The 25,498-nt window shown below is 38.5% G+C and overlaps 1 protein-coding gene across 9 annotated transcripts in view; it reads left to right on the forward strand.

The window, feature by feature from the left end:
* Positions 1-25,498, forward strand: part of NARS2 (asparaginyl-tRNA synthetase 2, mitochondrial) — a 152,066-nt gene that overhangs the window by 82,983 nt on the left and 43,585 nt on the right. For all 9 annotated transcript variants that reach the window (XM_042237733.1, XM_027959883.3, XM_060403956.1 and 6 more), the window contains one exon: positions 21,322-21,454. In XM_042237733.1, coding sequence (XP_042093667.1) covers positions 21,322-21,454 — 133 coding nt within the window. The remainder of the gene's footprint in view (positions 1-21,321; positions 21,455-25,498) is intronic.

Below are 25,498 nucleotides of genomic sequence, written 5' to 3' on the forward strand. Positions count from 1 at the left end.
CAGAAAGAATAGCTGATAGCTAGGAATCAAGTTGTTTTGCAACAGTAATAGAACGGAGTTTATACCTAGCAGAGGATCTTGACAAATTGAGAGTCAGCTAGGATTCAGGACTTGAAAGACAAGTCAGAACATCAGACAAAAACCAGTGCCTGGAATGAAGGAAGGGACTAGGACACAAAAATTAGATACTTGTCATAATTTGAAGACCAAATCAGAAATAAACTAAGAACAGATTAGGTGTGCTCCTCTTATGTTGATTAGGTCAACATAACGTGTTATAGTGAGGCATCTCTGTGTTCTGGACTCTTTTGTTCTTTAAGTAAATCATTGCTGTGCCCTTTCTGTGGTTCCAACAGGTTGATACTTCACCTTTTATACTATAGCTGGGATAAGGTTATAATTTCAATAGTAAGTAATGGAATGTCAGTGTACAGATAAACCCTTTTCATTACTGTTGCTTCTTAATCAACTTTATTGAGTAAACTTTGCATATAAAAATGCACTCATTTTAAATGTACCATTCAATAAATTTAGAAAAATGTCTAAACCTTTATAATCTCTACTGTGATAAAAACGTACAATATTTCTATCACCTAAAAAAAAAGTCCCTCATTGCCCTTTGTCTCTCTCCCCAGCTCTGTGTACTAGGCAATGAGTGATCTGCTTTCTCTCATCAGATTTCCCTCTTCTAGAATTTCATATAAATAGTTTTTTTATAATATTTAATTTATGTTTATATATTTTATATAAATGGTAACATATAGTATCTTAAAACATCTACTTCTGTTTCATTGTCTACTGCTAAAGCCTTTGACTGCTAATTTAACTTATATGCAGAGTATATCATGCACAGTGCTGGGCTGGATGAAGCGCAAACTGGAATCAAGATTGCTGGGATCAGTAACCGCAGATCTGCAGGTGATCCCACTCTTATGGCAGAAAGCAAAGAGGAACTAAAGAGCCTCTTGATGAATGTGAAAGAGGAGAGTGAAAAAGCTGGCTTAAAACTCAACATTCAAAAAAACAAAGATCGTGGCATCTGGTCCCATCACTTCATGGTAAATAGATGGGGAAACAGTGACAGACTTTATTTTGGGGGGCTCCAAAATCACTGCAGATGGTAACTGCGGCCATGAAAATAAAAGACATTTGTTCCTTGGAAGAAAAGCTATGACAAACCTAGACAGCATGTTACAAAGCAGAGAAGTTCCTTTGCCAGCAAAGGTCCATCTAGTCAAAGCTATGGTTTTTCCAGTGGTCATGTATGGATGTGAGGGTTGGACCATAAAGAAGGCTAAGCGCTGAAGAATTGATGCTTTTGAACTGCAGTGTTGGAGAAGACTCTTGAGAATCCCTTAGACTGCAAGGAGATCAAACAAATCAGTCCTGAAGGAAATGAATCCTGAATATTCATTGGAAAGACTAATGCTGAAACTGAAGCTCCAGTAGTCTGATCACCTGATGTGAAGAGCTAACTCATTAGAAAAGATCCTGATGCTGGGAATAATTGAAGGCAGGAGGAGAAGGAGATGACAGAGGATGAGATGGTTGGATGGCATCACCAACTCAATGATCATGAATTTGAGCAAGCTCCCAGAGATGTTGAAGGACAGGGAAGCCTGGTGTGCTGAAGTCCGTGGGGTTACAAAGGGTCGGACACCACTGAACCACTGAACAAAGACAGCAGTATCTCATTTATCAAACTCTCCTCTGTTTGTCATCTTTCACTCGACGTATTGCTTTTGACGTTCATCCAGTGTTTTGTTGTTGTTGTTGTTGTAATTTTTTTTTTAATTTTTCACTGAGCTGAGTCGTTGATGTGCAGGCTTTCCTCTCGCTGGGGAGAGGGGGAGCTACTCTCTGGTTGCAGTGCACAGGCTTCTTATTGCCATGACTTCCCTTGTTGCCTAGCACAGGGTCTAGGGCCTGTGGGCCTCAGTAGTCGAGGCACATGGACTCAGTAGTTGAGGCTCAACGGTTGTGGCACATGGGTTTAGTTGCTCTGTACATGTGGGATCTTCCTGGATGAGATACTGAACCTGTGTCTCCTGTACTGGCAGGCGAATTCTTTACCACCGAGCCACCCAGGGAAGCCCTGGTTTGTTCTTTTTAATTTCTGAATATTATTTGCATGGACATACAGTTTGTTAATTCATTCATCTTTTGGTAGACACTTGGGTTGTTTCCAGTTTGGTCCTATTATGAATGAAGCTCTGGAAATTCATGCATATATGCCCATTACATTCATGTAGTTTTCATCTCCCTTTGGTAAATTCCTAACAGTTTCTGGGTTGTATGATAAATGTATGATTAACTTTAGAAGAAACTGCCACACAGTTTTCTGAAATTCTTGTACTCTCCAACCATGAATAAAGGTTCTGTTTGCTCCACATCTTTGAAAAACATTGGTATTATATTTTTATTTATTTATGGCTGTGATGGGTCTCATTGCTGTGCATGGGATTTCTCTAGTTGTAGTAAGCAAAGGCTACTCCCTAGTTGCAGTGTGGTGGCTTCTCCTTGCAGTGGCTTCTCTTACTGCAGAGCACTGGCTGTGGGGCTTCAGTGGTTGCAGCGCTTGGGCTCAGTACTTGTGGCTCTCAGGCTCCAGAATGCAGACTCAGTAGTTGTGACAGGCTTAGTTTCCCTGGGATATGTGAAATCTTCTCAGACCAGGGATTGAACCTGTGTCTCCTAATTGGCAGACAGATTCTTAACCACTGGGCCATAAGGGAAGTCCAGTGTTGTATTTTTTTAATCGGTCTACTAAGTGTATGGTATCTCATTATAGTTTTAATTTGCATGTCTGTGATAATAGTGTTAAATTTGGTGTGTGTCTGTGCTTACTGGTCATTTATAAATCTTACAGGAATTGTCTTTTGAATTCATTTGCCCATTTGATTAGGCTGTTTGTCTTCTTCTTACTGAGTTATGAGTTCTTTTTCTTTTTCTTGATAGAAGTATAGTTGATTTACAATGTTGTATTAGTTTCAACGGTTCAACAATGTGATTCAGTTATATATATATAACTGAATATATATATTCTTTTTCAGATTCTTTTCCATTATAGGTTATTCAATTCAGTTCAGTTCAGTTCAATCGCTCAGTCGTGTCCGACTCTTTGCGACCCCATGAATCGCAGCACGCCGGGCCTCCCTGTCCATCACCGTCTCCAGGAGTTCACTCAGACTCACGTCCATCGAGTCAGTGATGCCATCCAGCCATCTCATCCTCTGTCATCCCCTTCTCCTCCTGCCCCCAGTCCCTCCCAGCATCAGTATTTTCCGATGAGTCAACTCTTCTCATGAGGTGGCCAAAGTACTGGAGTTTCAGCTTTAGCATCAGTCCTTCCAAAGAAATCCCAGGGCTGATCTCCTTCAGAATGGACTGGTTGGATCTCCTTGCAGTCCAAGGGACTCGCAAGAGTCTTCTCCAACACCACAGTTCAAAAGCCAAGATACTGAATATAGTTCCCTGTGCTATACAGTAGTTGCTTATTGTTTATTTCGTATATAGTAGAATGTATATGTTAATCTCAAACTCTTAATTTGTCCCTCCCCATCACCCTGCTTTCCGCATTGGTAACCATAAACTTGTTTTCTATGTCTGTTTTGTGAATAGTTCACTTCTCTCATTTTTTTCAGAGTTCATGTATAGATAGCTTCCTATGGTATTTTTAACCTCTAGGTCTGTCCGTGTTGCTCCCAGTGGCATCGTTTCATTCTTTTTGTGGCTGAGTAGTGTTTTTCACTGTGTGTGTGTGTGTGTGTGTGACGTCTTCCTTACCCATTCATCTGTCAGTGGATGTTTAAGTCACGTCCATGTCTTGGCTGTTGTAAATAATGCTGCTGTAAACATTGGGGTACATGTATCTTTTCAGATTACCGTCTTTTCCAGATATACGCCAGATCTGGCATTGCTGGCTCACATAGTGACTCAGTGGTTAGTGTGTTAGGGAACCTCAAGACTTTTTGTCATTGTGGCTACACAGATTTACGTTCCCACCAGCAGTGTAGAAGGATTCCCTTTCCTCCACACTCTCTCTAGCATTTATTGTTTGTAGATTTTTTGGGGATGGCCATTCTGACTGGTGTGAGGTGGTTCCTTATTGTAGTTTTGATTTGCATTTCTCTGATAATTAATGACACTGAACATCTTTCCAAGTGCCTGTTGGCTGTTTGTATGTCTGAAGTAATATTATTCAGGTCTTCTGCCCATTTTTTGATTGCATTGTTTTTATTTTTTTATATTGAGCTATTTATATATCTTGGAAGTTAATCCCTTGTCAGTCTCATTATTTTCAAATATTTCCTCCCATTCCATAGGTTGTCTTTTTGTTCTGTTAGCTTTCCTTCACAGTGCAAAAGCTTACAAGTTGACTAGGCCTCATTTGTTCAGTTTTACTCTTATTTCAATTATTCTAGGTGTCAGATCCAAAAAATTATTGCTGTAACTTCAGTCAAAGAGTGTTCTAAGAGTTTTCCTCTAGGAGTTTTATAGTATCTGGTCTTATATTTAGATCTTTAATCTATTTTGGGTTTATTTTTGTATATGCTGTTAGGGAAGTTCTAAATTCACTCTTTTGTATGTAGCTATCCAATTTTCCCAGCACCACTTATTGAAGAGCTTGTCTCATCTCCATTGTGTATTCTTGTATCCATTGTTGTAGATTAATTGACCATAAGCGTGTGGGTTTATTTCTGGGCTTTCTCTCCTGCTCTGTTGAGCTGTGTACCTGTTTTTATGCCAGTACCGTACTGTTTTGATGACTGCAGTTCTGTATTATATTCTGAAGCCAGGGAGCATGATTCCTTCAGTTCTTCATGATTCCTTCTGTTCTTTCTCAGAATTGTTTTGGCTAGTGAGGGTCTTTTTTGTTTCCATACACATTCTAAATTATTTGTTCTAGTTCTATGAAAAATGCCATGTAATTTTATAGGGACTGCATTGAATCCTAGATTGCCTTGGGTAGTACGGCCATTTGAACAGTATTGATTCTTCCAATCCAAAGACACAGTATATCTTTCCATCTGTTTGTGAAGTTGTAAGAATTCTTTATATGTTCTGGATATTAGCCCTGTATCAGATTTATGCATTGTAATTACTTTCTCCCAGTCTGTCGTCTGTTTCCATCTTTTTAGCTGTCTTTTGAAGATCAAAGTTTTTTCATTTTGTTGGTGTATACTTTATCAGTTTTTTTTTCTTATGTGATTCATGAATTTTGTATTTTATTCCAAAAAATGCGAAAGGTTTTCTTCTGTGTTTCTTTCCTTAGGAATTTTATAATTGTAACTTGAAGATTTAGGTCTGTGATGTCCCTACTGTTAATAGTCTGTAAGTTCCTTGAAGGTAAAGGCCATGTCCAATTTATGTCTATGTTTTCCATAGTGATTAGTTGTTGTTTAGTCACTAATTCTCTGATTCTTTTGTAATTCTGTGGAGTGTAACCCATCAAGCTCCTCTATCCTTGGGATTTCCCAGGCAAGAATACTGGAGTGGGTTGCCATTTCCTTCTCTAGGGGATCTTCCCAACCCAGGATTCGAACCTGCGTCTCCTGCATTGGCAGGCGGATTCTTTACCACTGAGCCCCCAGGGAAGCCCATATTGGTCAGTAGCCTAATACATATTTACTGAAGAAATAAATGAATACGACTTCATGGTGGATAATGACGACTGTAAGATAAAGGACACATAGCTAGACTCTAGGCTGCAGTATCTTTTTCTTCTTGGCTGATATGATATGTGGGCTTGAATTGCACCAGTAATTTTAATGTATTTCATCAATCTATTCTAGTTGAGGGGAAAAATGTCACTCAAGAGAAAATGCATTAACAAACTTGGGGTAATATTATGTTGGATCTGTTTAGATATTTTAAAGTACCCTTGTTATATGAAAGCAGAATTTCATTTTCATTTCATTCCCTTGGTGTTGGTATGAATTCTTCTTTGTATGAATTCAGGAATTTAGTATATTTTAAGAAAAATTAAAATTTTAAAAATTTACCTATAAACTATGTGCATGAAAACCACTGAAACATTTCTTTGTATTTCACTTTACCAAATTAAATTTACTTCCTTTTCTACAAAATAAAGGGAAAATTCATCTTTGCTGCTCTAGGTGAAATTGCTTATAAAGAAACTCAGCCATGCATTTTGCTTCTTTCTTGCAGTAGAAATTGGTAACAAGCTTAATAACATGTACTGGTTGATGTTCATATTATTTTTATTTCTCCTGATGTCAGCCCCCACTTGATCTCCGATAGTACATCCCTTCACTGAAAAAATAAAATCTATGTTTTGCACTTGAGACAGGTTCATAGGGTAGTAAACTGAAGTGCCACATAAACGTACAGTTTGGAGAATGTACAAAACCTGAGCCATCCTTTTTTCACCCTTAAGAAGCTGATTTAGTACCAATGGATTATGGAGATTGGGAAGTAAAGATAAAAACCTATAAAGTTTTTTTTTTTTTTTTTTTTTCCTGGAACATCATTAAGTGACTTTTCTTAGTGTCTTCAACTGGGTGACTATTCTGTACTTTCCTTCTGATTCTTCTTCAGACAGTGTAGTGTGAGATTCAGTGAAAACATTTGAACTCTAGGCAGATAGTGGGACTACTTTACAAGAAAGTGGGCTTCCCAGATGGCTCAGTGATAAAGAACCCTTCTGTCAATGCAGGAAGTGTGGGTGTCATCCCTGGATCAGAAACGTTCCCTGGAGACAGAAATGGCAACCCACTCCGGTATTCTTGCCTGGAAAATCCCATGGACAGAAGAGTGGGTGACAATCCATGGGCTCACAAGAGAGTCAGACATGACTTAGCAACTAAACAAAAGGAACAACATACATAGAAGTGTCTAAAAACTTTCATGCATGCTCACCTGTAGCCAGAATATGTGTTTGATTTGATAATGGATTTTATAGAGAGCTGTTAAAGAGTTAAGTATGAATTGGGAATTTGAAAACAACTGCTCAGATAGTTCAATCCAAAGTCTCTTTACCTTTTGTGTAGATCACTCCATGATCTATTAATATACCATTAAGAATATTTCTTTTTAGTTTCTATGCAGCACTCACTGTTTCACTGTGGCTTTTACAGACATATATATCAGTGAAGCCAAATCAGAAGATGAAGGCTGTGTCCTGTTCATTGTGTATCTGTTTTGGATATTCTTTCTCAGGGAGCCACGACCACTGGAGAACAATTCACTCATTCTCTTCTTCAGAAGATGATGAATAAAATGGCTTAAATTTACTCATTTTGAGTAAAGAGCCTAGAAAAGCCTGATTCTGAGAGTTATGCATTTTTATATAGATGGAATGTTAACAGAAGGTGCAAGCATGGTTTATTGAATAATTCTAAAGTCATCAGTGCCTTTCAAAGAGTTATTTTATCAGAAGAGGGGGAAAGAGGCCCGGTATGGCAGGGCAGCATTGTGCTCATGCTCGGTCATGTCCGACTCTTTGTGACCCCAGGGACTATAGCTGGCCAGGCTCTGTCCATGGGATTTCCCAAGCAAGTATACTGAAGTGGGTTGCCATTTGCCCCTCCAGGAGATCTTCTCAACCCAGGAATCAAGCCCACACGTCCTGTGTCTCCTGCATTACAGATGGTTTCTTTACGTGCTGAACCGTCGGGGAAGCCCTTGGTAGAGTAGTAGATGTGGGATAAACAGAATATGTATAACTGGGCACTGAAACAGATTCAGAAGAGTACCCAGTAACTCTGTCCTCCATTGACCTCTTTCCTCATGTTCCATTTTGGGGAAAATGGATGCAGAGAAATAGAGATGTTTCTGCATTATGTCTATAGGCTAAGTGCTCTTGTGAAAGGGTCTTGCCTCTATTCCTAGTGTGCCATACTCCCTGTGTGCTTTTATGTTCATATACCAAGCTCTGATTTGGCATCTGTCAAGAATATTAGAAATGTTTTATTTCATCCGTAGTCCCCTGGCTTTTATACAAACCATACCCTTTTTGTGAAACCACAAGAGTAGTATTTGTACCTTTTACCTTCAATCATAATTAACAATTAGAAGGTCTAGATAAGTGGTTACAGCGTCTAAGGAGCTTGTTTTAAAATACAGATATATCAGATTTTAGTGCAAGTTCCCAGATAAACAGATTTAATTGGTTTTTTGGGGCATCAACATTGTTTTTTTGAAGTACCATAGGTTATTCTATGCAGCCAAGATTGAGAACCACTCTAGAACACTGGCTCTCCAAGTGTTACCCTTGGACCAGGGGCATCAACATCACCTGGAAGTTGTCTCAGGCCTACCCTCAGACCTACTGAAGCAGAAATTCTGAGTGTGGGGTCCAGCAAGCTGTGTGATAACAAACCCTCCATGATTCTAATGCATGCTAAAGTAATAAAACCACTGTTCTAGATCATTTAAGCATTTCTAACAAAACTTCGTTTTAACTCAAGTTCAACATTTTAGGACCCACAGTGTTATCGTGTTATAGTGTTACGTGTTATCCTTTTCTGTAACCTAAAATGGAATGAAAAAGTATCCTGATTGACCATCAAAGCTTATAAATGACTGTCCCCTTTCCACTAAGGAGGAGCTATAGGTGGTACCTAATAGACAAAAGGAGCTGTACATGGTAGGAAGTGGCCAACGCAGAGATAGCAAGTGGAAGAAGAAAGGTATATCGGAAACAGCAACCAGGAATGAAATGACCTTGTATAGAGGGGCAAAATCCACTCAAATAATGGTGACATTAAAGGTACAAAGCTTCTTTTTGGAGCACATGGCAGCATTTTGTGGGGTTGTGGGACCATTGCTCATCTGTGCTGCACTTTGTTAGCTTTGAAGAATGCACACATGCAGCTCAGCAGAAAGTGGGCCGTGGAGCCAAATTGCTCTGGCTAAAACTACCTTTGCTGTGCTGCTCTGCACTTGTTACTTACCTTGTCTAAGCTTCAGTTTCTTCCATTGTAAATAAAATGAAATCACTTGCCTCGTAGAGAAGCAAGAATGAAATAAAACATGTGTAAAGTGCCTATTGGACAGTTAGTTTCTTTTTAAAAATTCTGTTGTGATAGACTTAAATACGTATAACCTGAAATTTACTTTTAGTGATACTGTATAACCAACACAACTACATAATTCCAGAACATTTTTATCACCCCAAAAGGAAACCACATACCGACGATGCAGTCATTTACCATTCCCTCTTCTCCCAGCCCTGGCAGCCACTCTTCTGCTTTCTGTTTCTCTGGATTTGCCTAGTCTGGATATTTCATAGAAAGGGAATTATACCATATGTGGCCTTTTGTATTGGCCTTCTTTCATTTAACATCATGTTTCCAAGGTTCCTTCATATTATAGGATATATTAATACTTTGTTTCTCTTCATGGCTGAATAATATTCCATCATATAAATATACCATATCTCATTTATCCGTTATTGGAGAAAGAAATGGCAACCCACCCCAGTGTTCTTGCCTGGAGAATCCCAGGGATGGGGGAGCCTGGAGGGCTACCGTCTATGGGGTTGCACAGAGTCAGACACAACTGAAGTGACTTAGCTGCAGCAACAGCAGCAGCATTTATCTGTTAATCCTTTGATGAACATTTGAATTGTTTCTATTTTTTGACTATTGTGAAAATGCTGCTTTGAACATCCACATAGAGAGGGCTTCCCTGGTAGCTCAGATGGTAAACAATCAGCCCGTAGTGCAGGAGACCTGGGTTTGATACCTGGGTCGGGAAGATCCCCTGGAGAAGGGAATGACAGCCCACTCCAGTATTCTTGCCTGGAGAATCCCATGGGGGAGCCTAACAAGACCATGGAGTCAAGAAGAGCCAGACACAACTGAGTGACTGACACCCATGGAGGGGTTTTTGGGGTCACTTATTTTCATTTCTTTGGTGTTCGTACTCCAGAGTGGAAATGCTGGATCATATGATAATTCTATTTTTAACTTTTTAAGGGATCACCAGACTTTTTCACAGTAAGTACATGATTTTACATTCCCACCAGCATGTACAAGGAGTTCCCTCCATCCTCACCAGCATATATTATATCCATTTAAAGAATGATAGCTATCAAACTTTTTAAAAAATATATTGGTTAGTGATCTTAACCATTTTTTAGGGTAGTAGTGCTTAATCAGGAGTTCACATAGTAATTACATGTAGAACTTTAAAATATACTCATGTCTAGAACTCTCCCTAGATTTTCTGAATGTAAGTTTCCACAGGTAGAACCCAGAATTAGTACTGCTTATTAAGAATCACTGCCTAATGTGATGGGTCTCAAAGTTTTGTCTGCCCCCCGCCCAGGACCCTTTCAGAAAGTCCTTTGAAATGAAAACTGTTTTCATAGTAATACTAAGCCAGTATTTGTTCTTTTTATTTTTATTCTTTCGTGAGTATACAGTGAGTTTTCCAGTTATCATATGATAACACAATGGGTTGAATGCATAAGCAGATATGAGAATCCAGCTGTCTTCTATTAAGCCAGATATGAAGAAAATTTACAAAAATATAAAACAATGCCACTCCTCTTATAAAGTTTTATTAAAAAGAAGTTTTTATGACATGATGGGTGTATTGTTTGTTTTTAAATGAACAATGTTTAAAAATTTCTCAGTTTTAATAGTAAATATTGGTAGACATAGCCTACATAAACAAAATCTCTTTTGCACTGATTGAAAGTTATAAAGAGATTTTGAGACCAACGAAATGAGAACAATAGACCTTTGGAAAGAAAGGAGACATAAACAGAAACAAACCAAAAAACAGTCTTACCTGTTTGTTGAACCACTTACCATATTAATTACATTAATTAATACCACATTAAGTTTATATTACATTAAACTTTATGCATATTTTGTTTCATTTCATCTTTATAGTAGTCCCATGACAAATGTATACTTAACTTCATTTTCACATAGAAAAATTCAGTCTCAAAGTTAACTGGGCTAGTTCATAAGTGGAGTAGCCAGAATTTCAGTTTAGGTCTTCGGATTATAGGCTTTGGATTAATTACTATGATGACCTTTAAAAAGTAAGGATCACCAGTACAGGACTTGAGCCCAGGACACTGTTGATAATTTAGTGTCATAATGACTCATCTTCTGCTATAGTGTAAGATTTCAGAAAAGGTAACCTTTGAAATCTTCATAGACTTAAATAACATGTAAATACTATGTGGTGCATGTACCTAAAGTTCTGGTATGTTCTCTTTCATGATCCTCAGTACAAGGACTACTAAACATGAGAGATTACAGGAGGGATAATCTAGGAACGAATAGATGCATTTAACAAAATGTGTACCTGTTTTGAAAAGATGGTTGTGGTATCTTGTTGAAAATGTGAGGACAAATACACAATTAAAGCAATCAGCCAGTACCATACTGTCTTGATGACTGTAGCTTTGTAGTATAGCCTGAGCTTAGGAAGATTGATTTCTCCAGCTCCATTCTTCTTTCTCAAGAGTGCTTTGGCTATTCAGGGACTTTTGTGTTTCCATTTGAATTGTGAAATTTTTTGTTCTTGTTCTGTGAAAAATGCCATTGGTAATTTGATAGGGATCATGCTGAATCTGTGGATTATATTTGGTAGTATAGTTATTTTCACAATATTGATTCTTCCTACCCAGGAACATGGAATATCTCTCCATCTGTTGATATCATCTTTGATTTCTTTGATCAGTATCTTATAATTTTGTATAAACTGTTCTTTTGTATACTTACGAGGTTAATTCCTAGATATTTTATTCTTTTTGTTGCAGTGGTAAGTGGGATTGATTCCTTAATTTTTCTTTCTGATTTTTCATTGTTGGTTTATAGAAATGCAAGTGACTTCTGTGTATTGACCTTGTATCCTGCAACTTTACTAAATTCACTGATTAGCTCTAGTAATTTTCTGATAGTTTCTTTTGGGTTTTCTATGTATAGTATCATGTCATTTTCAAACAGTGAGAGTTTCACTTCTTTTCCAATCTGGGTTCCATTTATTTCTTTTTCTTCTCTAATTGCTGTAGCTAGGACTTCCAAAACTATCATGAATAATAGTGGTACAAGTGGACATCCTTGTCTTGTTCCTGATCTTAGAGGGAATGTTTTAGTTTTTCACTGTTGAGAATAATATTTGCTGTGGGCTTATCATATATAGTCTTTAGTCTGTTGAGGTAGGTTCCTTCTTTACCCATTTTTTGAGGCATTTTTATCATAAATGGGTGCTAAATTTTGTCAAAGGCTTTTCCTGCATCTATTGAGATGATCATATGATTTTTATCTTTCAATTTGTTAATATGGTATATCACACTGATTAATTTGTGTGTATTGAAGAATCCTTGCATCCCTGGAATAAACCCGACTTGATTATGGTGTATGAGCTTTTTAATGTGTTGTTGAATTCTGTTTGCTAGAATTTTGTTGAGGGTTTTGCATCTATGTTCATCAGTGATACTGGCGTGTGTCAGTATCATTTTTGTGTGTTGTCTTTGCCTGGTTTAGGTATCAGGGTGATGGTGGCCTCGTAGAATAAGTTTGGCAGTATTCCTTCCTCTGCAATTTTTGTGAAGAGTTTCAGAAAAATAGGCACTAGCTCATTTCTAAATGTTTGATAGAATTCCCCTGTGAAGCCATCTGGTCCTGGGCTTTTGTTTTTTGAGAGATTTTTGATCACAGTTTTGATTTCAGTGTTTATAATTTCTATTTCTTCCTGGTTCAGTCTTGGAAGGTTAAACTTTTCTAAGAATCTGTACATTTCCTTTAGGTTGTCCATTTTATTAGCATATAGTTGCTAATAATATTCTCTTAAGATTCTTTGTATTTCTGTGTTGTCTGTTGTAACCTCTCCTTTTTCATTTCTAATTTTTTTGATTTGATTTTTCTCCCTTTTTTTCTCAATGAGTCTGGCTAATGGTTTGTCAACTTTGTTTATCCTCTCAAAGACCTAAACAAACATTTCTCCAAAGAAATGTATATGTCTATACAGATGGCTAATAAACACATGAAAAGATGCTCAACATCACTCATTATTAGAGAAATGCAAATGAAAACTACAATGTGAGACCACCTCACACCAGTCAGAATAACCATTATCAAAAAGTCTACAGGAGTGTGGAGAAAAAGGGAATCCTCTTGGATTGCTGGCAGGAATGCAAATTGATACAGCCATTATGAAAGATGATATGGAGATTCCTTTAAAGACTAGGAATAAAACCATCATATGACCCAGCAATGCTACCCCAAGGCATATACCCTGAGGAAACCAAAATTGAAAAAGACTCATGTACCCCACTGTCAATTACAGCTCTATTTACAATAGCTAGAACATGGAAGCAGCCTAGATGTCCATCAACAGATGATGGATAAAGAAGCTGTACTACATATATACTATAGGATATTGCTCAGCTATAAAAAGGAACGTATTTGAGTCATTTCTAATGAGGTCAACAATCCTAGAGCCTATTATACAAAGTGAAGTAAGTCAGAAATGCTGAGAAATATAGATTTTGTATACTGACACCTGTATATGGAACCTAGAAAGATGGTACTGATGAATTTATTTGCAGGGCAGCAATGGAGAGAACAGACCTTTGGACCTGGGGGGAAGGGAGGAGGAAGAGGGTGAGATATATAGAGAGAGTCACATGGAAACGTACATGACCATGTGTTAAATAGATAGCCAGTGGGAATTTGCTGTATGACTCAGGAAACTCACACAAGGGCTCTGTGACAATCTGGAATGGAAGGAGGTTCAGGAGGGAGAGGACATGGGTGTACCTATGGCTGATTCTTGTTGATGTTTGACAGAAAACACAATTCTATAAAGCAATTATCCTTCAATTAAATAAAGTAGCCAAAAAAAAAATTAGCAAAATTTGATCCTGGAGAAATATGCTATTTTCTAAATATAGTCCATCCTCTGAAAAGTCCATCATTGCAGGAATGATGAAATGACAATAATTCTTTTAACTTGTCGGTATCCACTCTGGCAGAAGCCAGAACATCAAGTGCTGCTCCGTTTACATAGAGTAAGACCTAGGGAAATTTTTTTGTGTGTGGTTATATTTTAGTTTCTCAAAAAGTAAAATCTTTGCTAATTAGAGAAGTTCTTCTGATCCAGTACTTTTCAAAAGTGTACTTGTTGCCTATAGAACGAAAACTAACATGTAAGGAGTCTTTTAAAAAATGATTCTTTTACCTCCTAGTGCCTTCTATGAAAAATTATTTCAGGGAATAGCAGAATTTTTTGCTTAGTAATTGATATTCTGTTCACTGTCTTCCTCTTCTTGCTCCTCTATCCTTACCCCCATCCAGTGCTGTTTCAAAGATTCAAAGTATGTGCATCAGCGTATTTTACAGAAAATGAGTTATTTGACAAGTTTTGATTATCTGCTGTGTGTTGTGCACTGGGTTAACAACTGGTTATATTGTAATGAATCAAAAAATAGATAAGGTCGCTCATGAAATTTACAGTCTAGTGAAAAAGATGAACATTAAGCAAATAGTCACATCCATATATGTCATTTTTAAAAAAAATTTGAAAGACTCTGTGAACAGTAGTACGTGGTATACCTACTGGGAGGATAGACCTAGAAACTTGAAAGAAGACTGAAGCCAGTGTGAGGGGTCAGGGAGGCGTGAGTTCTATCTGAGACAAGTGAAAGATTGAGCAGAGCTGAATGTGTGCTTCTAGAACTTAGAGAAGTCTGGGCCGGAGATACAAATTGGTGAATTGTGTGTGCCAACAGGTAATTAGTTGAGAATTAATTAAATGACTGAGGCGAGATCATTTAGGGAAAATGTATACAGGGGGAAAAGAAGAGGTTCTCGGACTAAGTTTGAAGAGTGCTACCGTTTGTTGGGGAGAAAGCAATGGCAGTACTCTTGCCTGGGAAATCCCATGGATGGAGGAGCCTGGTAGGCTACGGTCCATGGGGTCGCGAAGAGTCGGACACTGTAAGGTATAGTTCGGGCCAAGGCAGAAAGAGGAAAGACGACCTTAACAGAAGTAGGTTACCTTTATTCAGGCAAGGAGGGGCGACAGTCAGTCTAACGACCAGGCTGAGCGTGGAGAGGGATCAGGGAGGTTCCATATTTTTAGGGAGGCTTGTGGAAGCGATAAGGGAAACGTTAATCAGTTGGGATGTTTGGGGTATTTTTTAGTTGAGATGGCATTTGTAGTTGGGCAGTGGGTGATAAGTCTTCTGGGCAGGTGAAGGGGGTGGAAGGTTTCTAGACAGGGGGTGATATAGGCCCAAAAGACTCCTTCAGACATGATGAGCGACTTCACTTTCATGCATTGGAGAAGAAAATGGCAACCCACTCCAGTGTTCGTGCCTGGAGAATCCCAGGGTTGGGGGAGCCTGGTGGGCTGCCGTCTACGGGGTCGCACAGAGTCAGATACGACTGAAGCGACTTAGCAGCAGCAGCAGCAGTGTTTGTTGAACAGCTAGTGTAGAATGTAGGAGGCAGAGATGGAGGTCAGAAAAACAGAAAAATACAGTGTTAGATATATCAAGGAGTAGTAAATAAAATCCAGACTCTCGTTACAGTGGCTTACAGGGACCACCCTCTGTGTTCTGATCCTGATCCCTTCCCATCTCTTTGACCTCATCTCTTACTATTCGTCTTGCTGCTGGCCTACTTCTGTCTTTAAAGATGTCAGGCTCTCTCTCTCCTACCTCAGGACCTGTGTGATTTATATTCCCTTTGCTGAATATCCCTCCCCCAGTTCACATGCTCATCAGAGGCAACTCTCCACTCCCTTTAGCAAGACTGTTGTCAGGCTCTATCAAACTTTGACTCTCATCCTACAATTAAGATTAAATTTGCTTGGACTTCAAATTCAGTTCTAAATCAGATACTTAGGACATATTAGTAGTTCAGTGGTAGAGAACCCGCCTACCAATACAGGAGATATGTGTTTGATCCTTGGGTTGAAAAGATCCCCTAGAGAAGGAAATAGCAACCCACTCTAGTATTCTTGCTTAGTAAATCCCATGGACAGAGGAGCCTGGTGGACTACAGTCCATGGGGTCACAAGAGTCAGACACAACTTAGTGACTAAACAATAAGAACAGGACATAATAAAATTAATTTTGCAGGAATGTTTAGCAGTAATGATAGAGAAGACATGTTTAGATTTTAGAGTGCTTCCTCGCTAGGATGTCCTGATAAGAGTTAATGAAGTGGGGAGAGCTCCATCTCTTTATAAACCCTTTCACCAAGTGTATTGTTGCAAGATAGAGGAAAGGGGAGAGCTGAAAAGGAGGTGCCTGGTGTCCACTCTGTTAGGCATGTAGAAGCAGTGAATGAATGACAAGTGTGTCACAGTATTGCCGACCCAGTGGGTACAGAGCAGCGGCAAAGTAGGTGAGGGTGAGTGTTTTCTGGATGATGGGAATACCGCTTGACAAAGATTGTTTAAAAAGCCTGTTTAAAGCTGTCTTTGAGTTCACTTGAGTTCAATGAACATTTCCTGCATGAAGTAGAGAAGTGATAGAAGGTTTGAAGTGGGTGGGCTTAGGGAAAGTTGCTGATCCCTTTTATGCTAAATGATGAGTTCTTCCTCAGCTAAAAACAACAGTAATTCCTCTTTTCTTTCAAAATATAAAGATTAGCTCTTAAATTTTAGGGCCAGAAGGAATGAATGGCCAAGCAATCAGTGACTATTTCATAATAATCCACTTGCCAATTTAGGGCTTCATAAAATTCCACACAAGGGAGAAAATGGCCTTTGTAGAATCTATTTTTGGTAACTTTACTTTTTATTTTTAAAAAGCTGTTTTTGTAGCTATCTTAGTTGACGTGTATTGAATGTACTTTTGTTATCTTAAATATCAACTCCAAGCTCATGGACTTTCCTTATATAGTTTTCCTCTCTCCATAATTTGGCACAAGAATGATTTCTTAGTGCTGAGTATTTTTTCTGCTAGTTTCTTCTCACAGCAGTACTGGCCTTTCACCTGGTTTTGCATCTTATTTTAGAAATGGCCTTGTTCTCAGATCTTATTTTAACTATTGCTTGGGCCAAGCCTTGCTGCAAACCACTTTCATGTGTGTGGAAGGTAGAGAAAAAAAAGGAAATCAGCATAAATTTAAAACGTAGCAATTTCACAGGGACCAAAAGACAAAATTATTGTAAAAGATACTAGAGAATAATGCCAAACTGCCCCTATCTCCCACTCATGTAAAAATTTGAAGACCAGAAAGGCTGAATGACCTGCTAAAAGTTACAAAATATTGATTAAAATTTATCTTCTCATTATTTGCATGACAGCAACCTATTTTAGAGAGCTAAGATTTTAACACATAAATAAGCTATTCACAATAAACCAAACCACTCACCCTAGCTATCTTTAAGAAAGGGGATCAGGGGCAGGCACATATTACAAACTTTTCTCTCCTGTTCCCTGGGTTTGTCCATGTTTGGTGATGAGCATCATTAATTTAATATCACAATTAAGGCTATATCATTAAGAGTCAGATCTAGATTTGAATCTGGCCTCCACCACTAATTAGGCTGTGACTCGATGACTTTGGGAGAAGTTTCCTAACTTCTCTGAACTTCAGTTTCTTTGCCTGGAAAATATAGTTAATGATAAAGGAGTTAACTGTGCGGTTCTCACAACTAACGGTTGGTCCACAAGGAGCACTTGCTAACGGTGACCACTGTCACTCCTACTGCTACAGCTACTTTACTATAAAACACTGGATGCGTTTGACAGAAAACAACAAAATTCTGTAAAACAATTATCCTTCAGTTAAAAAATAATTTAAAAAAAAACACTGGATGCTTGCATAGGGTGATCTTTACTGAATTATTTAAATATTTATCTGCTTAAAGACTAGATGCAAAATTAGGGAAATTTTCAGCTGCATTCCAGCTCATTTTATCTTTCTGGTAATTCAGAGGAAGCACCATGACCATTGATTTTTACTTACTCTATTAGAGAAATACTTAACTTTTGGGCACCACAATTAGAATCTGATCCTTACCAAAATAAAAATCCCCGATCTCCTATATTTTATGTTGTTTTGTTGCTAACTTGTGTGTGACAGTTTTGCAAGAGTCATGTAGCACATGAGTCTCTTCTGTCCATGGGATTCTCCAGGCAAGAATACTAGAGTGGGTTGCCATTTCCTTCTCCAGGGGATCTTCCCGACCCAGGGATGGAACCCACGTCTCCTGCACTGGCAGGTGGATTCTTTATCACTGAGCCACCTTGGAAGCACCTGTATATTTATTGCAAGAGAAAATCATTAACCACTGTTAAAAATCACTGACGCTGCTCATCTTAGAGTTCCCTATCCATGTGAGAAGCAGATGCCATTGTGACTTGAATCTGTAGTACTTTTAGATATCACTGTTTTCTCTGTGTCTAGTACCTTGATGCATATAATGTATCACTTTTGAACAGCACTCCCATTGGCCTTCCTTCTATTTCAGAATGATAGCTGTCCATCTCTTAGAAGTCTTTCTTAGAGCCTTCAAAGTAAATTTTTCCTGTACCGTGGAGTTTCTATTTATGCGCTAGAAAATCTCAGTAGAATATCCTCTGTCAGTAGTGCACATCTGTATATGCAATTTCTTGTGATACAGTGCCAGAAAAAATGTCACTTTATTTATTTAGATATACTGTTGCCAGCCTTCCTAGAGATTGCATAGTCATATATTGGACCTGTAATTTTTTAATTTATTGTTGGGACAGACCTAAATTTTCTGATCCATTTTAGTTATTGTGTGACAGCCACAGTAAAATACATCTGAGTATTTTTCTGTGCATTATTTGTAATGTTATTGTTTGTGAGGATGTTGTGCTTTTCCAGTTCACAGCTGAGGAAGCCTGTCATCATCATCATTGCTCATTCATTCAACTAGAGCACCTGTTTTATCATAGGCACTGGAGATGCAAAAATGAATAAAACATTATTCCTGCTCTAGAAAATTTCACAGTTTCTTGAGGGGAAAGGATACAAAATGCATAATTATATTTCTAAGTGATATGTTTTATATAATAAATACATAAACAAAATGTTAGTCATATAAAGGAGGAAACAATAAAGTTGGGGACATATGGTAAGAAAAAGTGATACTAAAGTCAATTCTTGAAGGATGGATGGAGATTTGCCATTGGAGAGGGAGGAACAGGGGCTGGGCACTACAGACAGAAGAGAGCCAATGAAAAGGCCGTAAGGCATACAGGGCATGTAAGGAGAGTGTCCTCAGTATGTTAGAGGAAAGGCTTTGGGAAGGAAGGTTCAGTCCAAGTTAGGAGTTTGAATTTTAACTGTTGAGCAGGGGGCAACCATTGAAGGTTTTTAAATTAGGGCTGATATATAGTCAGATTTGAATTTGAAAACTTACCTTGGGAGTTTCGTTTGGGACTGGTGGAAGAAAGGCAGGAGCCAGACACAAGAGATGACACTAAGATAGCATCTGTGGAAATGAAGAGTCTCTAGGGACTACCCTGGTGGTCTAGTGGCTAGGACTCCATGCTGCCAATGCTGGGGGGGGGCCCAGGTTCGATCCCTTATCAGGGGACTAGATCCCACATGCTACAACTAAAAGCTCCTGCATGCCACAACAAAGATCCGATTGAAGATCCCATGTGCTGCAGCTGAGACCTGGCACAGCCAAGTAAATTCCCTGGTTAAAGCGTCTTAGAGGTTAAAGCGTCTGCCTCCAATGCAGGAGACCTGGGTTCAACCCCTGGGTTGGGAAGATTCCCTGGAGAAGGAAATGGCAAACCACTCCAGTATTCTTGCCTGGAGAATCCCACGGACAGAGAAGTCTAGTAGGTTATAGTCCACAGGGTCGCAAAGAGTCAGACACGACTGAACGACTTCACCTTCACCTTTACCTTCACCTTGGGGAGGGGGAAGGAGTAGTCTCTAGATTTGCAAGAGTTTTCCTAGGTGTGAACAGTTGCAATTTTGTGATAGGAAATGTGTGAGCAGTGAGGGAGGGATGGGGATCTGGTTTGGGTGCTGAGGTGGGTTAACTGAGATTAATAGAACTGGGGAAAATGTAAAAGGAAAACCAGGATTGTTCACTATTTTATTTTTCATTTGTTTTGGGGAACAGGATTTTTCATTTTGGACAAGGTAGGGTCAGTGTTTTCAGAAACATTCTAGTAGGCAAGTCTGGACCTGAATCTTGGGAGAGGTTACTGTAGTAATCCTGAGTTTTTACTGTTTGTTTTTCCGTGAAAAACTAGGATTCTCAGAGGTTAAATGATTGTGGTCTCAGGAAGGTAGCTGTGGAACCAAAACATAAATTCCTAAGCTTCTTACCAACTAGGCCTTAGCTGAAATGGCCTTTGAAAGAAAAAATAAATGTCATAATTTGCAGTATTATTGTTTTACTGTTTAATTTCCTGGAGTATCTTTATGTAAAGAACAAAACAAAACAAAACCCTGATATCTACAACCCGTTTGTTTTCTGTACTATTTTCTGATCTTAATGTTATCTGACTGATGACAGACAAATGAAGAGTGTTGAGGATAACAGCTAAGGAGCCCCAAATCTCTTGTTTTGCTCTAACCAAACCTTATAATTCAAAGATTACATAGCCTTATAAAATACTCATTTGTTCATACATGCTTGATCTAGTCCCAGTTGTTAACCTTTCTCATATATGAAGGACACTGTAAGTATTAAAGAATGAAGGTATCATGACCATTTCTCTGCAGGACATGAAAAAATTAATTTTTTTTTCCATTTATGTTGTTGAACTATAGTCCTTCTTGAAAACCACAGTTAAAATAGACAGTTCTTCAAATCCACCCCACCCCTCAAATGTCAGGGGTCATTCAACACTGAATGAAACTCTTGAGTGGGCGTAAAGGACTTGAGTAAGCCTAACAAGGCAAGTTGCCATGAGTATCTGATATTCCTTTTTCACATATTTTGAAAATGCTTCACTCACCTTATCCACATGAAATTCTGATTTTAACTATTGCTATCTAGATTCTCTGTGTGGCTTCTTGGGCTGTGGTATTTGTCTTTGACTTTGTTCTCAATTGCTGTGAAATGTACTTGTCTGCTGTTTAAGGCAGCTGCAATGGATTGCACCCAGAAGTGGTTATAAGTCTATATTTAGTAAGCTGTAGGGTTTGTAAAACATTTGCAAATTCCTCTGGGATAAAATGGTTTCTATAAATGTAACATTTTTAATGAAACTATTATTATCACCCATTAAAGAAATATAGCAGCTAATATGTGTGGATTTGTGGACAAGACAGAGGCACAAAACTTTTTTTCCTTAAGCATTCACTGAATATTTTTAAAACTTAGAATTAATCATGTAAATCCTATTTTTATACTGTTAATCTTGAATTGCAGAGCTTTTACTCAAGTGTTTACCTTTGGTCCAACATTCCGAGCAGAGAATTCTCAGAGCCGGAGGCACCTGGCAGAGTTCTATATGGTAGAAGCAGAGATTTCTTTTCTGGAGAGCCTGCAAGATCTCATGCAGGTAGGTGCTCAGGTTTTAAAACAGTTTCTGAATACCAGACATCTGTGACATTAAAATGCTTCTGTATACATTTTTACCTCGGACATTTGTGCCTTACAGGTGTTCACAGAATGAAGAAGATAGAGAACTACTTAATTTAATGAACATCTACCAAACGCTGTTAGTGTAATAGTTTAAAGTACAGGAGTCATACCAGTTTCAGTTCATGTCCAGACTCTGCCATTAACTTTGCTATATTACCTAACCGTAGTGATCTTTAGCTTCCGCCCTGTATAATGAGAAAAATAGTAGCTATTTTATTAGGTTATTGTGAGAAGTAAATGAAAGAGTGGGCTTCAGTGGTGGCTCAGTAGTAAAGAATCTGCCTGCCAGTGAAGGAGATGTGGGTTCCATCCCTCGGTCGGGAAGATCTTCTGGAGAAGGAAATGGCAACCCACTCCAGTATTCTTGCCTGGAAAATCCCATGGAAGAGAAGTCTGGCGGGCTATAGTCCATGGGGTCGCAAGAGTCACACACAAGTTAGTCGTCACCAAGTAGAACAACCACCACAGATGAAAGACTGTATAGTGTAAAGCACTAAGTATGGGGTCTGGCATAAAGCAGGCTTAGTAAATAGTAGCTTTTGGTATTTGCTAAGCAAATAAACAAAGCATCTTTATAGTTAGAGAAACATGTCTATGGCTATAATATGAGAAAGCATCCACAGGAGCTTCCAGAACTCTGGAACAGGAATAAAGCTGGAGAGATGATCAAGAGTCAGATCATGATAGAAAGAGTTTGTATTTAAATGCCATGCTGAGGGATTTGAACTTAATACAAAAGATAGAGGAGAGAGAGTTCCCGATGACGAAAGGCCAGGGTTAGAGTTACAGTTTAGAAATATCTGTCTAGCAGCATGATGAAGAATGATGAATGATGAAGAATGATTTAGGAGGAGATAAAAACAGGGATGGGAGACTTTGCTGTGGCCATAATCAATAGAGAGAACATAGCTCTGGAGTTGGATGGACCAGGATTTGATTCCTTAGCTCCATCACTTACTGTGTGACCTTAGACATGGGACTTAATTTCTCTGAGCCTCAATTTCTTCATCCAGAAAATGGGAATAATAATACCTACTTAGGCAGATAATATTATAAGGCACTTAGGATAGTTCCTGATACTTAGTAAGTACCCAGAATTTGTTAACTGTTAATATGAATTCTCTCTCCATTACCATTTTGGTTAATATCTTAGTTTGATTTTCTAATTACAGTATGTCTATTTTAGAAATTTGTATCAATTCTTCTATTCATTTCTACTCTTACTCACCCAGTAAATGACCCAATTCCACTTAAAACAGAAATACTACCTTTTCCTCTTAACAGAATGGAGTCACAATTTTATTATCCTAAGTTGGATTTCCTACTAAATAAACCCTAAAGCAGAGATTTGTGTGTAGATAGTACTGGGGAATGCTCTTTAGAGAAATATCTGGAAAGGAAAGGAAGACAGCACCACTGAACAGAAGGAAAAGTTGAACTGTGATGTGTTTACAGAGGCCTTTGCCAATTCTGTGAGGACCTTGGAAGCTAGAATTGCCCTTCATGGTTGTCCCATGGGAAAGCAAGTGCCTCCCCCTGTTAGCCAGTCATTGGACACGAGATAGCCTGGGACGAGTTGTCACTTTGGGTGGGTAAGACAGCACTCTTGGTCTGGACAGTTGCTGAAGAAGGACCCAGGTATGAAACATCAGCAGTTAATATTCCCAGCAGATAAAGATCTTGGTCCTGAGGGGGTGTTCTGGCCACACCCCACAGTGTCTAATTACGTATACTCCTTTACTGTCTCTCCCTGATTTCTCTAGAGCAGTGGTCCCCAGGGACATTTTTCTTTGTCCCTACCAGGGAATGGGCGGAGGAGTAGGGAAGACTGGTTGCTACTGGCATCTCGTGGGTAAAGGCTAAGGATGCTGTTCAGCATCGACAGTGCACAGCCTCTTCCCCCACAACAAACAATTGTCTGGCCAAAAATGTTAATAGTAACGCTGTTGAGTAACGCCTTTCCAGATTTAGGGATTCAGAATATGAGCCTCATGGAGTCAGTAAAATTCCTTAATGACCTTTTAGTTTTAGCTCACCACCCAATTCTTTATTATTCTTTGGCTCAGGCAATGAGAGTATTGTAGAGAATGGAACCACACCTTTTACCTCCTGCTTCTCCACTGCCCCAACATAAAACCAGAGGGAAAGTTCATAAAGACAGTAGACATGGTTATGTTAGAATTAATTAAACATTATAATCTTTGCTCTATAATTATGTATTCTGTAAATGATTCTTAATTATTTGCTACTCCACTGAGTGATACTCCAGGCATATACACTGTTGAATAGTTTGATTAATTGAAATATAAATCTTTTCTAAAGATAAAAGAAAAAAATATGTTCCTCCCAAAGTAATCTTCTGCTTCTTTTAATTTTCTCCCTTTGATAAGTTGAATTCTGTGGAAATATTACCTTGATGAAGAGCAGTCTCTTAAATATTAAATCAGTATTGTAACAAGGGATATTTTCCTCTTATGAAGTATAAACACTTAAATAGTACTATTGATATTTCAGTGCTATTGAATAATATATTTTTTTAAAACTTCGGAGGATTATGTTAACTCTTCAGTTAAGTTTCTGTTTTCTTTAATATATTCATAAAACATAGTCTGAAAGTCAAGGTTAGAAGAGCCAGTGGTTTTCTTCTTCAAATGGAAATATACTGCTCATCAAAGACACTGTTTTACCAGCCTAGTGACACAGTCTTTATCTTGCAAATAGGTGTATTTTGTCTCTCAATAGTGTAAGCATACTCTCCAATTTATGTGTTTTATTACTCCCAAAATACATTGGCTTTTTTCAGTGATTGAGAGAGATTACCCTTCATAAATCATTTAGTTACTTAGTAATTTCTTTATCTCTCTGCTGGATTGAAGGTGATATAGCCTCAAAGTAAAACATCTTTAGCCTCCTTTTGCTCTTCTTTGGTCAAGTTATTCCTTACTTTTCTATAAAATACATGTGTAATATAAAATAATATAAAGAGAAGTATAAAATATTTTATGTGTATGTTTAGTTGCTCAGTTGTGTTTGACTCTTTGCAAACCCATGGACTGTAGCCAGCCAGACTCCTCTGTTCATGGGGATTCTCTAGGCAAGATTACTGGAATAGGTTGCCATGCCTTCCTCGGAGGAATCTTCCCAACTCAGGAATCAAACACAGGTCTCCCGCATTGCAGGTGAATTTTTACCAACTGAGCCACCAGGGAAGCCCAAAATATTTTATATACATACATAAATCTAACTAGTTGATATTTGATAATTAAGTTCTTTCCTGTAGCTGATCGATTGAATTACTCAGACACTTATATAGCCCCACTGTATTTGCAGCATTGATAGGGTGTCTGGTGATTCAGAGAGGAAAGAGAGACAACTGTCTGGTGGGGCTGCTGCTGCTGCTGCTAAGTCGCTTCAGTCGTGTCCAACTCTGTGCGACCCCATAGATGACAGCCCACTAGGCTCCTCTGTCTCTGGGATTCTCCAGGCAAGAATACTGGAGTGAGTTGCCATTTCCTTCTCCAGTGCATGAAAGTGAAAAGCGAAAGTGAAGTCGCTCAGTCGTGCCCAACTCTTAGCGACCCCATGGACTGCAGCCTACCAGGCTCCTCTGTCCATGGGATTTTCCAGGCAAGAATACTAGAGTGGGGTGCCATTGCCTTCTCCAGGCGGGGCAGCCTGGACTTAATATGTATTTCTTTATGGAGACACATTTGGAAATCACAGTATGATCTCATTGACTTCAAAACAAGAATTTTAGTTTGGATTAAAAATATTTTAGAAATATTTTCCATTCCAGTCACTTTTTTCTTCTCAGAACAAATTTTTCCCTGAGACTTATAGACACCGCTGGTAGAATGAAATCTTATATACTGATTTGTGTCATATTTGATCTATATTATTTTTACTTTATACTTTAGCAAAGCAAAAATGTATGTATTTGGATGAAGCTAGATCTCATTGC

This window comes from Ovis aries, chromosome 21 (assembly GCF_016772045.2).
Source record: "Ovis aries strain OAR_USU_Benz2616 breed Rambouillet chromosome 21, ARS-UI_Ramb_v3.0, whole genome shotgun sequence".
Classification (NCBI taxonomy): Eukaryota; Metazoa; Chordata; class Mammalia; order Artiodactyla; family Bovidae; genus Ovis; species Ovis aries.